This window comes from Phoenix dactylifera, chromosome 14 (assembly GCF_051530095.1).
Source record: "Phoenix dactylifera cultivar Ajwa chromosome 14, Ajwa_hap1_PhDact_Kaust_v1.1, whole genome shotgun sequence".
Taxonomy (NCBI): domain Eukaryota; kingdom Viridiplantae; phylum Streptophyta; class Magnoliopsida; order Arecales; family Arecaceae; genus Phoenix; species Phoenix dactylifera.
Window position 1 is genome coordinate 23,671,010 of NC_143203.1, and position 15,227 is coordinate 23,686,236.

Consider the following 15,227-nt stretch of genomic DNA (forward strand, 5'->3'; position numbering starts at 1 on the left):
AATCCACCTCCTTTTGGTTCGGCCTTCCTCATTTTTCAGTTTATTCTATTTCTTTATATTCTTCTCTACCAAATATCCGAATAAATATCCTTCCAAAAAAAACATAGATAAACGTAACACTTTGCGGTGCAAAATATCTCTTAATTAAATTATATAATTTTTGATTTTTCGAGATTATGAGATTTGATAGATCCTAAGTAATATCCTTCTTCTCTAGTTTTGCCACCGAATCCTACTTCTCCGGATGAGACCATAATTTATAAATATTTTTTTTCAAATAACAATATTAACTTTCACTATAACGAGTTAAAAACTCAACAATAATATTTTTTTAATTAGAAAATCGAAAATGCCACCAATTAACCACTCTCAAGTCTCATCAAATACCCACATGCGGTAATTTTGTCAAATATGTATATTTTTATTTTATCAAAATTTAATAAGATATTCCGCCTGCACGAGTGACAGCCGTTATTTGCGCCACTAGAGACAAGAGTAACGGCGAGTAACGGCGTTAAGGGATCCTCCTCCCTCTCGCGCTCGCAAACCGTCAAGCTTTTCAGCCCCCACCTCCCCAACCCCCACCCCCCCCGCCCCCCACTCGGCGTTCAACTTCAACCCTGCTTACAACCGACCTTTAAATCAAAAGAAAAGAAAAAAAAAATCTCTCTGCCCTCCTGATCTGGCCGACTGCCCCCCTTTTTCTCCTCTCTCTTTCTTTCTTTTTTCAAAAAAAAGGGAGAATATTAAAAATCTCCGTTGGCGCTCAAGCCGCTTCTCGCCGGCGCACGGAATCCAAGACGGCGTACGGTATGCGTCTCCTGCGCTCTCTCGATCCTTTCTTGGATTGGTTCTGGCTTTTTGCCTGATCCAGTTTGGGGGATTTTTCGTTCTTTTTTCGAACTTTAGGGTTTCGATTTCGTATTATTTTCTTCGTTGTAGTCACCGAAGGTCTTTCAGTAGTTCTTTGGCCGTCGAGCTTGGTTAATGTGTTTATCGTGTTGTTTTGAAAATTCGTGTAGTTTTTCTTGTGCTTATTCTTGCTGCTTCTTTGAATTTGTTGGGCTTTTCTGGGATTAGGGTTTTTTTAAATTAAATGCTTTCTTGAAAATTTCTGCTTTGAGCCGTGTTCACTGCTGCAAATCTATTTGGAGTTTATATTTGCAAATTATGGCGCATTCGGGTAATTATTGAATTTTTTTTGTTTATATTTTTGGATGGCATTGTTTAGAAGACTCTTCTTTGCTTTGCTGAACACTGTAAGGACTTAACCTTTCCCGAGAATTCAATTTTTTTTCCTTTTATTTATTTGTTACGATTGAATTGGTTTTTTCTATCTCATATCGGGGGTGTTAAGTTGGTTCTTGTTTGTAGTATCTCTTCTTTGGTGACACTGTAAGGAATTTCTTTGGTGCCTAGCATTCAAATCTTTTCTTTTAGTTCTATTTGATAATTTTTTTCATACTTTTTTAATTAGGTTTCTATATCTCTTATCTGGAGTATTATATCGGTTGTTGTTTGTATGATCTCTGGTACTTTATTTCAGTCTTAGATCAGGCCATTTGCTTGGGAAGATCAGAAGCATTTGAAGCACAAGAATGTCTGCATCAACTGCTGCAAATCCGAGTTCGGCAGCCAATGCCAAAACTCCTTTGACCTTGGATTCCAACTCCAAACAAGACATAAGGAGAAGAGCAGTTGCCATCACAAACAAGAAATCAAGTACCGAAATGGTCCTAGGAGGAATTAATGGGGTCAGCAATGATAAGGTGACTGTCTGTGAGAAGGATTTGAGTCATACCATAAGGGGGGAATCCGTACTTGAGAGACCAAAAGACTTGTTAGAGGTGAAGAAAGGATTAGTTTCTCCCAACATTGCTTCACGGCGTAAGAAAGGCATATCGAAACCAGAGAAACCCAAGGGGCAACTTCTCCTTGGAATCCTGATAAAGACCTGTCTTCTTCTTGGGGTTCTTTTGTGGCTGGGGCTGTTGATTTGGAAATGGTATGACATGCTTTCATATAATAGGGATTCCCCATTTGCTGCTTTAGAGTATGAGGGCAGGTTATCAGAAGTGGAGGCATCTTTGAAGAAAACAGCAAAGATGTTGCAGGTTCAGGTGGAAGTTGTGGACAGAAAGGTAGGGAGTGAGGCAGGGACGGTGACAAGGGATTTGAAGAAGCAAATAGAAGAGAAACATGCACTGTTGGAGAAGGAATTGAAGACTCTGGAGCGCAGAACAGACAACTTAGATAAGTCTGTTAGAGAGTTGAGGGACACAGGCTTCTTGTCAAAGGAAGAATTTGAGGGTTTCTTGAGTGAACTGAACAAGAGAAGAAGTTCTGATGGTAGTGATCGGGATCTGAGTTTGGATGATATTATGAATGTTGCAAAGGAGATTGTTGAGAAGGAGATTGAAAAGCATGCATCTGATGGGTTAGGAAGGGTGGATTATGCATTGGCTTCTGGTGGGGCAAGGGTGGTTAGACATTCAGAGCCCTATATTTTGGGGAAGTCTAGCAACTGGCTTGCTATTGGCAAAGGTCGAAATGGAGTTCAACCTAATGCTCAAAAAATGCTAGAGCCAAGTTTTGGAGAGCCTGGCCAGTGTTTTGCCTTGCAAGGAAGCAGTGGGTTTGTTGAGATCAGGCTAAGAACAGGGATAATCCCTGAGGCTGTTACGTTAGAGCATGTCTCTAAGGTGATTTTTTTTGATCCTACTATGTTTATTGCAATTACATACTTTTCATCCTTTTTTCTTTTAATATCCCTCTACCTACTTCTATGTCATTCTACAAGATGAACATTTTCAGATGAAATGAGGTTGAAGTAGATAATTTTGCCTCCTGTTTGGTTTTGCTTACTAAATTAGGACCTCCAGAATAGTTGGAGCATGTACATTTATTTCATAGTTTGGATGCTATCAGCCTATCACCATGTTACATCTGACCTTACAGTGATGAGTAGTCAAGAATTCACAATCAAACAGCCTATCATTACTAGTATGGGTTGCATTCCAACACTGTGGTTGTTATGTCAGAAAATATATAGTGAGAGAGTCTGTCCATGTCTATGACAGTAAATGCCTACTGCTATTGGTACTGGTACATGACAAACCCTTGGGAATAAGAATAATGAGAAGGTTTTTTTTATTATTATTTACAATATTATGCACTTGAAGTACATTACCGCATTAATTATCAGCCCTGTAGGAATTGCTTTTCTAATAACTCTAAGAAATCTTTAACATCATCATTCATCAGTGATCATGGTACCAACAACAGAGGCTGGTTCTTTTCGACTATATCGTCTTTCTGTTGGTAGTTAAAATGTTGATTGTTGACAGAAAGAGTGATTTTTATGACTTCATTGTTGACGGGAAAGAATCATTTATTTATGAAACCAAATAATCCCGCAGAATCAAGAGCCCAAAATCTGATTGAAAATTTCAGTAATTTCATGTTGCATAGAAGGTGCTTTAATCTGATTGGAGAGTTGGAAAAATACAACGTCATATTGGGCAAAGCATGAAGATTTATTTGATTTTAATATGATCACATGGTGAAAAGTTTACATGAATGGAAGTCTCCTTTTCACTTTAGCTAAAGAAAGATTTACCAAGATATTTCATCTATCACACCCTCTTCCCATCCAGATCCAAAATTGTTTTAGATTTTAACTAGTGTGCTCAAATATGTGAAACTTGAAGAGATAATTGAGGAATTCTGGGCACAAAAGTGAGGTGGTGGTAACATTGCAAACTATGTTTGTAAAATATATGAACTGTTCAACCAAAAAAAAAATAGAGAAGCGAGAAGAGTTCTAGTTTATAAAGAAGCACTTTACTTAAATCTGAAATTCTTTGTGCAAGAGTTAAGATATATAAGAATAGAGAGAGAGAGAGAGAGGATTGCAGTTGATATATGATGCAGGGAATGGAGTGAGAAAGGGCAGTTGGCTTCAAGACAAAGGTCTAACGTGGTTTACTGAAAGAATAGGTAGAAAAGAGAACATTGAAACTTGAGGAAGCAAGGATTTGGAGCACAAAATTAAGTTGGTGATAATCACATTGGAAACATAATTTTTGTAGAGTATATGAAATATGCAAAAGGAACACTTACAATTCAGAAGTAGAAGTTCTCTGGTTTTGGTTGTGGGAGAGAGCCTTGCTTGAATCTGAAATTCTTGGTAGAAGATTTAAGGATATGTAAGAATAGAGAGGATTGAAATTGATAAGATGATGCAGAGAATAGAATGAGAAGGGGCAATTGGCTTCTATACGAGGGTCTAAAATAGTTTGTTGAAAGAAGAATTTAGAATTTAACAACACATTTTTTATGCATTGACTAATCATAGAAGTGTATGCAACAATTATAATGAGTTTGAGGCCAAAAGGTAGAGTTCAATGAATGGCAGAAAAGGAAATTATTGGAATCTTTAAAAGTTTTTATCTTCATAAAAGTAAAAGAGGAGCTGGTTTTTAAGCGTAAGCATTGTATTTAATTCTTTCAGTGATACTTGACCATTGGAGCTGGAACTTGAAAGAAGCGCATCTTTACTTGAGGTGAAAAGACACTTGGGCGGATATTTTTTTGATGACCTAATAAATATTCATGCCATGAAATATTGTGGAATTGGTTAATGATCAGTCAGTAATATTGTTCCTTCAGGGGCATAAATTTTAAATAGTAACTTAACCATTAACATTGGAGATAGTTTATGTTGTTTAGTGAAGGAGAGATTTCTTGTATGCTGATTAGGGTTAATTATTATGGGCTCGTTTGGTTCGCGGGAAGCATTTATCCTCCTAGGAATATGATCCCTGAGAAGCAGATTCCTAGAAAGAGGATGCTTGGGAAGATACTTTTGGCATATTTGGTTGACCATGGAAAAATGACAGATTTTTAGAGTGCTTATGTTTGGTTGACCATTCACTTTTCTGAGAAAGTTATGTGTATATTCTATTATACCCTTAATAAAAATTAGGTCTTTAATGCCTCTTTAATGCTAAAGGGCTTTTTTGGAAAAAAATAAAAATAGAGTGATTCTTGTCTCATGGGAAAGTAACTTTCTCATGTTTTTCATGGGAATGACTTTTCCATGACATGTGGGAATCATATTCCTATGGGAATACAACTTTTCCATCTCTCTCCTTGGAAAACTCGAACCAAACAAGAGGCATCTCATTACTTTCCCGTTGACCACACTTTTCTCCCTTCTTTTCCCGCAAACCAAACGAGCTTTATTTGTATTCCGAAATTGGAATTTAAGAAATCAAGTCTATACAGGAAACTATAAGAAAAATTTATTTAGACCTGAAACGAGATTTTTTATATTGCTATTCTAACTATGCACAAGGGATGCTAAGGATTTAAAAGGGAAAATACGAAAAATCATTAGTCAAGGATAGGGTTGTGTTGGTGGTTGATGAATCGATGCAAGCAAGGGAGGAAATTGCATAAAGAAGTATGAAAGAGTAGTAAGTAATTTTTCCCCCAATCTGGAGACTGGTTCGATGAAGTAATTGAATCATTATATGTTTCTATGGAGTCATATGATGTTGCTAGAAGAATACTTAGAATGTAAACCTGATGGAAGTAATAATCATTAAATAAGATCAAAGAAGGATAGATTCATCAAGATTGTCATCACCATTTGATCTCAGAGTGAATGCTTATGTTACATTGGAGTGCTTATATCCTTGGGACATGGCAAGGTCCTTCATGTCCAAATCACAGGTTGATGTACCCGGTGCACTTTAACAAGCATTGATTGGACATATGGTTGGGTAAAATTTGACGAGGAACAACCTTTCAAAGAGGGAACCTTTGTTGATTGTATATTATGTTCCTGTAGGCAACAAAAGTAACTACATTAACCTTTTATTTTTTAGATTTAATTGGAGGGGACACTTAAAAAAAAATTAACCTTGCCATGACCTATGCTGGTGTAGTTGATCGTCTGTGAAGAATGAATACTTCATGGTCATATTTGATAAGATCGGTTATTGATATACCTTGCAAACAATGCATTACATGTCCATTTATTCTTAAAAAAGGTATATTGGATATGGCAGGGATATGTTTCCTAGACACTTGTGCATAGCTTCTAGAATTTATGTTCTATGCATGCCTGAATTAGACATGCATACTTCAATTTTTTTAATTGCACTGTTTAAAAACTGGCAAAAGCTTGGATTTTTCCTATCATGAGTTCAGCCTACTAAGTAATGTTTCCAATTAGTTTTTTTTATTGTCAATATTTTAAAGTTTAATTAAGAAGATTGGATGACAAACATGCATGTTGGAAGGTTTAACAAATAATATATTCTAATGTTTTCCTCTATATAATATTTAAGTATAAAATAGGTTAATTTTTTTTTCTATGTATCCCTGTAGTTCCTTCTTTTCCTCTTGCCAAGTCAAACACTTGGACAGGTTAAAATCTGATTCTTATGTCTATGTCCGTGCAACACTAGGCTCTAGATGCTCCCATGGTGTGTGTAGGATAAAGCTGGAGCCTGTCAGATTATAGGTTTCAGGTTTGTTTTGTTAATATAATTAAAACCTCCTTTGTCCTTCACTATGTTGTTCATAACCAAAAGATAAGCAAAGTCCATGGAAGGAGACTGGAGAAGATCTAGAATAATGTAATTTATTATAGCTTTTGCTTGGTACATGTACTAGTACTGAAGCTATATATGCTTAAAAAATAATTATTTAATTTCATATCCGTATTGTATCAGTATTCCACTTTATCAAAATTTACCGTATTTGTTGTATTGTATTATGTGTCCATGTCTATGCATCAGATGACCATAAACAGTGGTTTGTCGTAGTCCTATAACTTTTTTTGTTATCATGCTATCGATGTTTGTTTAAACTCAAGTTAGCTCTCACTTGAACAAGGGCGATAGGACTGGTTGATGGTTTGGAAGTACAGCTGAATCTAGAAACTCCTTCCCATATTGAGGATTAGCCATGTAAGTACAGCTGAATCTAGACACTCTTTCCCATATTTAGGATTAGCCATGTAGTGCTTATGTTTATGCATGCATAAATATGTACATAAAGCTCATGTACTCCCTTATGCAAATACATATACATTATTTGATCAAATATGGTTATGTGGATGTATCATTGGAAATTTGGAATTATGTTAAAAAAGTGAGAGTTGAATTTTCAAAAAGATTCTATCATCCAAATTTTATTTCTAAGAAAACCATAAAATTTTGTTAAGTGAACTTTATTGTAAGAAATAAAGGAAGGGTAGGGTGTGATGCCTAGTCTTCCATGCCTCGTGGCCAAGCCATGCAATTGGGGCCAGTTCCCAGAAAAAACGGCGATGGGAATACAAGCTGATTATTTGATATTCTTTGGCTAATAAAGTTTAATAGGACAAGAGTACTCCTCAGTTCCCCTTAAACCCTTGACTTCTTTAGGTTCCTTAATATGCCTTCCCGTCAATGCCTTATCTCTTTCTCCACCTCTGTCTTGTGCAAAGTAGAGGGACTTCAAAGTAGAGGGATTTCCTGCTGAGGCGGCAAGCCACTATAAGTACTTGGGTATACATTATATAATGGCCAAAATAACAAGAGGGCATTCGTGGAGTGCAAAGGAGATGATGGAGAAGCTGGTGTCCAGGAAGGAATAATGGGTGCCTAAGGATCAGACCAAGGTGGAGGTGGGGCACTACTTCCAAGAGAGTAAGATCAAGAAGGAAGTTCTTGAGATGCTTGCTGATGTGCTGTCTAGACACCCTAGCTTTAGTGAATGGCTGAATTTATATGGAAAAAGGTTGGTGGTTCTGGTTTCTTCCAAGCTCTGTAGATTTTGTATTTTATTTTTAGTGGTGGATCACTTTGTGGTAAGGCATGAAAATGGCTTAGGTCCTTCTGATGTTTCTTTCTTCTTAGTGTCCTAATTCAAAGTTTGTCAAACAAATTATCATTTAAGGTTAAAACAGAAAATGAGAAATATTCTTTTGTTGCCTCTTTAAGAGGATAATGCACTGGCTATGTGGAAGATGAGGTGGGGGATGTACAAGTAAGCAGTTTGGTACTTGGTAGTCTACGTGACACGGTATGAGATGAGTGCATCCGGCAGTGGTTTAGGAGGAGTGGTGAGTTGGGTGGAAGAGGTGCTAACGAAGGGTTAGGCTTATAATGGAATAGGATTGGAAAAGGAGATGATGAGGGAGAGTGTAAGGCCGAGAGCAGGGATGCTGTCAACCATGTGGCATATGTTAGTGATGTTGGTAGGGTTGGTAACAAGGGTTTAGATGGCACTTAGGCAAAGAGGCAGGCCATGACAACCAATGAGCTAATGTAGTTCGGGCTCGTAATAAAGAAAACCATATGGAGGGAACTGATGAAGGAGGCACCTGAATCCATGGACGTTGCAACACACGAAGCTTCGCACTGGCTTGGCAAGAAGGAAGCAGAGAGGGAGAGGGCAGTGGGTTTTGCTTGGGAGTTTTGAGACAGATCTGCCAGCAAGAGAGTATTTTAGCTCTCATAAATTTTGTTAAGCAAGTAAAACGAGACAATTTTCTCACATTTCCATGTCCATTAGTTCAGGAGCCAGTGTCCCATGGCATGGCCACAAGAGGTATCAAAAGGTTGGGTACTCAATATCAGCCCTTCTTTTTGCATAACAGGGTAGTCTATTTTCTGTGATTATGGAGAGTCCCAATTTATGTCTTACCAAATCATGAAATCAAGGTGTAATAGAGATTTTCCTCCATCCCACAAGTTACAAGATATTTGTGATCATGCGATGTTGCCAACTTTGTGTTGTAGCCTAATTGGCTTAAGCCATACAGTGCTGGTCAATCAAATCAGAAACGACCAAGGTAACACAAAGTATCTCAATCAAATCATGTGACCATCGATATAACAGAAGGTATCACTATTTATAGTTTATGGTTCCAATCAAATTTCAGAACTGAGGTGTACTACACAATCCCATCAACTTAGGTTTCTAAGTGGTTGTGCAGTGCGGCCTCCTTTTTGGTCATAGATTGACTGGCTCACATAATGGGGGCCACATCGTGCCAGCCGATCACCAAACAACAATAAAAAAGGATCCAGCTCCCACCTGACGCTTTTTTTTTTTTTATACCAATTTTCTCCTTTTCTGTTTCTATGACATCCTTTTCTATCATCTCTTTCACACATATTGGTTAATGCCTTGCAACTCTCCCTTGTCTAACAAGTTTCAATGAAGGACTTAAGTATGGTGCGCATGAGCTATTTCAAATACCATACTGTTAAGCATACTGTTTGCCAGCAGGGTACCATAACATACCAATAATGTATTGGTACCTGTACTTCAACCCTTGGTTTGATAGTGGGGTCTTTTTGAATCTTTGGTATCCTAGTCATTATTTGCTTAATCAATTGCTACTTGGATTTGTTTTTGGGAAACAGCTAATGGTTGCTATACCAGCCTTTATAGACAATAAAGGCAAACATAAGGAATGGTAATGGGAAGAATAAACAACATTTTTTTCTTGAGTTATTGTTTTAAGACCCTTTCATTTGAATTGACACTTGAATATGAATTTATCTTATTATCTAATTTGATGAATATAGAGTAGTTAAATAAAGACCACTATTCCTGTTATAAAATGGCTGTTAGAACAAGAAAATGGCAGATGACTGCATTATTTAAATACCTGATCTATGCTAATCTAGGCATGTGCTATTCATGTGGTTTATTCAATAAGGAGCATTTGATGAATGGTTGTGATCCCATCAATCAAGATAAACTGCAAATCTATGCTGTCCATTTTAGTATATATTACCATCTGTAGACATTTAATTTGAGTGTATGTGGGACTTGGGTTTATGATGTGTTAGGTCTTTTGATGGTTGGACTTCTATTTGAAATGCAGTGTACCTTTTTTTTTCCTTTCTTTGGACACTTTATTTAAAACCTACTTCCTATTCTTGTGTTTTCCTCTCTCATGTGAGACATCAAGTGAAATATGATGGAATATCTAGTTTGGATGATGCTGACATCTGGGGAATTTTCTTCATATAACAGTATAGGTATCATAATGAGAGGATCTCGAAACCAAAATAGTGACTGCTACAGTATTATTTTGACCATTATTTAAAACCTGGATACTGTCTAACTAGTTTAAATTTCAAAGCTTGCAGGCAGACATGAAGGTGTGTTACTGACTATTGTTTGTTGATCCTACATGAGGTGTATCCCCATTAATGGGGGTTTGGGAAAAACAGTATCTTATATATGCTTATTTTTTGATATAATGTGTACTTCCCCTTGATGTCCCACCTTTTCTCTAATGAGAGAAGCAAGAAAGGTATGTCAACCAAGAGTTCGGGTGCATTTAACAATTTATATAAATATCAAATAGCTAAGAAATTCCTAATATTTCAGCCTTGGTTGCTGGAATTGGGAGTGGGTGTGAGAGTGGGTATGTGCTGGGATGTTTGGAAGCAAGTACTCTAAAGTTACTTCGGGAAGTGCTCAGGATGTGGGTGAGGGCTCATGTTTCTGGAGTTTTACAAAGTGGATACATAAGCCAAGGTAGAAGTTTCTTATGATTATGATACCAAAAGTTGATGAGATCATGCTCATCCATCCAAGTCTCTTGTCGTTCTTATTATTTTACTTATTTTGTTTTTGCCTAATATTTTTGACTTATTGTAGGTTTGTATTTTAAGTTTATGTTGTTTGTCACTTTATTTTTGTTTTGTTCTTGCTTTTGGTTTTAGTGGATGCTATTTTATTTTTTGCTTCCTGTTATGTGTTTTAGGTTGACATTTTTTACCTATTCTATATAAGTTTTGTATATTTTCTTTTGTGCAATATACATTGCATGTGCTGATTTGCTAGTTTGGATGTAGATATGGATATCTGGACATTGATATAGTTGACTGGATACAAGTACATATATTAGATATAGATATATGTAATATTTTAAAATGGTGATCTTATCTTAGTAACATGTCTATGTTTTAGTAAGTTCTATTTATATATCCCATCATGTTTGTGATGTCATATCTGTATCCTTATATGTTTTTTACATACAAAAATTTTTGATATATGCATCTAAAACAGATGTCGTGCAGATTTAACGTCTGATCGATACTTGTGTTTATCTTGGTATCTGTTGAGCGGATATGTCTTTATGAGTATTCTATCTATTCTCCAATCATCTTGTAAGCATCAGAGATTTGGTAAAGAGTCTTGGTAGTGGCCTCATCCGATATGATAGGAAATATGGAATTTTGCAGAATTATTGTTTATTTGTGGTTATTATAAGTTATGATATTTTGGATTGACGTGCTAATGTTTCATTTTGAAGTAAATAATCTAGTTTGTAGCGCTTTAATTTTATTTGAAAATGCTTGGGATACACATTTTGCTTTTTTATTTTCCCATCTTTGTACTTTTTATTTGAAAGTGCAAGGCAAGTGTGAGGGGATTGGTTCTGCTGTTTAACCTTATGCCATCAGCTAAGACTGAAGTATGCTATAGTATCCCAGAACATTCCAAGACTAGGTTGATACTTCATAGAATCGAGTCATCTTATGCTTGTTTTATTTATGATAAAATTGACCGACATATTTGCCAAGGAAAATATGGTGTTCTTCTTTTTTTGTCCTGTCTTTTCAAATTGTTTGGGTGTTCATACTTGGTGTAATTCTTATGTTAAGAAGGATATTTGGAACTATCGAGTTTCACTCCACCCTTGGTTGTAATCATGCCCTTCCACATTTTATGGTTAGAATGTATTCTATTTTTCCCCCCATCAAACACTTGATATATCTCTTTACAAATTGTGTTTTTATCTTGATCATCTCAATTATATGCTGTGGTTGTAATATCTTTTTCAGTAGAATGCATCTGCAGTATCATTCGAACCATACTTGTATCCTCTCTGATTCTAGCGCTGTTTTCATTGCTGTCAGGGCTGCAGGATGGCCTAAGGCATCACCTCATTAAATCTTTGGACAATAGATTTTGTCTTATATTGGTGTTATAAAGCATGTTGTATCAATTATATATTTTCCCTAATGGTTTTTGTAATGATAAAGGTCATCCAAAAAGAAATGAAAAAAGAAATCTTAGAAAATTGTGCTTGTTTTTAGCAGTCCTCATATAAAGGACTTTAGTTTCTAAGGATTAGAAGTTGTAGTTTTTGTTTCTTGGCTTGCCTTTTGTGTCAATTAACAAAAATCTCATTTAGCTTGTAGGTTAGGTTAGGAAGTAGTGGGGTTACTATGATTGGGTTTATGGGGTGGTTTTGTGATCTTTATAGACGACTGGATTGGATTTTGAGTTTTTTTTTTTTAATTACTGAATTAATTAAATGTTGTATATCTCCTTTCAGCTGATTGTTCTTCTGTTCTGTCTTCCTCTCTCCAGAGGACAGTTATATAGCATCCAGCTTTATGCTCAGTGCTTGACTCCAATAATGAGGAAGACATAAGCCAGGCTGTTTGGCCGAACACTGCAACACCTCATTATCTTTTCCTTCATCTTCTTATCCTAGCAATTCCCTCATAAAGTGGCTAAATCTTTTCCCAGTTTTCTATTTTATTTTGTGAATGTTGATTTGGAGTTTGATAGAAACATCACATAGGATCATCATGCCATTTTCTTCTTTTGATGTGAATTCCCAGAAATCAGAAGCTGCTAGCTTCAGCAATGACTTGTTTTAGGTCACATCAATTTGATCTCAATTGAAAGCTGAAGTTGTTGAAAATTCTTAAATGTACTGCAGACTCCAAATATGCTGCAAAAGCATCGGATAAAGATTCAGGTTTATCTGCGGACACTTTTTATGTGTCTTCTTATTGAACTTCATAATGTGACAGCTGCTGCATGATACATCAGTTTTGCTTTAGTTACCTTTATTAAGATTGAAATTAAAGGCAGATATCTAATTCAGTTTTCTTTTGCATTTTGAAATCTATTAGGTTGACTTAAGAATATGGGTATGGACAGAGATTTTGAGATCATTTATATTTGTTTGACTGAGAATTTGAGAGGTGAAAAGGGAATAGTTAGAGAATGTAAGTCGGGTAGGGCTGCTTTTACACAAGTTCTTTCAACGATGACCTTCCATGATTGGTCTGAAGAAAACCTATATTCAGTTTTAGAAGAGGCAGTCTATATAGTCCTAATCTAATTAGGACTATAGTCCTATAATGCAGATGAATAGACCCTCTATTTAGCTGCATGAAGTTAATTGTTTTTGCTGGTTTTCTTCAATTCTCTTTGGAACTTGATTTTTGTTTGAGCAGTCACTAACGTATCTGTCTGGATCTATAATGTGCAGAGTGTGGCTTTTGACAGGACTAGTGCTCCAAAGGATTGTCGGGTCTCTGCATGGTTTGAAGGGCCTGATGATAACCCATCTGACCGATCCAAGAAGATGCTTCTTTTGACAGAGTTCACTTATGACCTTGAGAAGAGCAACGCTCAGACCTTTAATGTCGAGACAATCTATTCAGCAGTCGTCAATATGGTCCGGCTTGATTTCTCCTCCAACCATGGGAGCTCTTCTCTGACATGCATCTACCGCTTTAGAGTGCATGGTTATGAGCCCAGCTCCTCCACAAATACGATGATGCAAGCCTGAGAATGTGTACAGGCTTGAGGGTGCTTTGTTCACTACCAAATCTGTATCATTACATTGTCCTGTCTATATGGAATTTCTTCTTGCTTTGTTTTGTTGATCATATCTTGCTCTGACATTGTAAATCTTCTAATTATGTTGCTCTCTCCTGTGCCTAACTCCTCAGTCCTCACCAGGCAAATGGATGCCACATGTACACAGAACTGGAACTGTGCATGTAACATGAGCACGATGTTAGATTGTCTATTTGCCCGGTGTTTAGTCTGTGGTTTTGGAGGGATGAGTGTGAAGTTTTTGAGCATCCTCTACTCTCTGCTTGGCAGTCGAGGGGGGCCCTTGGCTGTTCAGAAATGATACGCCTTGGAGTTGAAGCTGTTGACTGAATCTGGCTAATAGATCAAGTACATTCTTGGAGGGTCTACATGTTGTCATTTGTAAGTGCAAGCTATCGTATTTGATCTGAATGTTTGACAGATGAAGTGTATGAGGGCCAGCAAGCTTATCTATTGGAAGTCTTTCATTTTTTTCTCTGTTCCTTCTTTCTATTTACCATCAAGATGCATTAAAGCCTACTTCATACTCGTGCAATTTCTTTAGAAATTTGTTTGTTTCATACAAAGAATTTTTTCTAATCGGAATATTTTTTTTTGAAAACTAATTTTCAGAAATACTAAAAAAATAATTTTGGTATGTTTGGTTGATAATAGAAAAGTGGTCATTTTAGAATGGCTTATGTTTGATTGATCATCTATATTTGTAGAAAAGTTGTGTGAAATATCTATTATATTTTTATTTATAAATTTTGATGTCTTAAAAATAGTTTTGAAAAAAAATAATCTTAATTTTCAATTTGTGGGAAAGTAGGCTCTCATAGTTTTTTTTCTCATAAAATGTGGGTATTTTTTTAATGGGAGTGTTATTTTTTTATTTTTCTAAAAAAATTCCAACCAAATAATTTTTTTATTTATTTTATTTTATTTTTATTTTTTTGCGAACCAAACGAGCTCTGGTGGGCTTGTCTTCTAGTTAGCTTTGTTTTGCGATGAATGGTTACTGTAAAAAAAGCTTGAGTATTTTAAGGGATTTATCATGTAAAGGCCCCGGCCTTACCGGAGCCGGTAACTTTATGAAAAATTAGTTGGCTCCTCTCTTGAATGATAAGAACCCCATTGCCCACACAAAAAGGGCGTGAACAAGGAACAAGGGGAATCTGAAGGGACCACCATCTAGGTTGCTGTGTTAGACTATAATCATTTTATTTGACATCTAATTACAATTTTTGTGTTCTAGAAATCTCCAAAGTTGGCGAGAAAGTTTGATATTTTCTACTCTTTTGTAGAAAGAAGAAGCTATAATGATCTTAACTATCAGAGGCACGACATTTGTATATAATTTTAATAATTCATTGTTGCTGATAGAAAGTGATCCTAATTATTAGAGATATAGCATTTGTAAAAAGATTCTAATTTTACTAGAATATTTTTTCTAAAAAGATTTTTGAGAATATGATGCCTAAAATATAATTTTGATATATTTGGTTGATCAGTGGCATATTACAGAGTAGTTTATATTTAGTTGAGCTCCTACTTTTTTTGGAAAAACTTGT

At 36.0% G+C, this 15,227-nt stretch overlaps 1 protein-coding gene across 2 annotated transcripts; it reads left to right on the forward strand.

The window, feature by feature from the left end:
• The first annotated feature begins 475 nt into the window (after positions 1–475).
• Positions 476–14,151, forward strand: LOC103704994 (SUN domain-containing protein 2-like). 2 transcript variants are annotated; one of them, XM_008788547.6, is made up of 3 exons: positions 476–810; positions 1,547–2,702; positions 13,322–14,151. In XM_008788547.6, exons 2-3 carry the CDS (start codon positions 1,599–1,601, stop codon positions 13,622–13,624), a joined length of 1,407 nt encoding a protein of 468 aa, XP_008786769.4. In that variant the 5' UTR covers positions 476–810; positions 1,547–1,598; the 3' UTR covers positions 13,625–14,151. The 2 variants fall into 2 exon arrangements, with proteins under 2 accessions (XP_008786769.4, XP_008786768.4); XM_008788546.6 differs by lacking the exon at positions 476–810 and having other exon boundaries at positions 1,524–2,702.
• Positions 14,152–15,227: the final 1,076 nt, after the last annotated feature.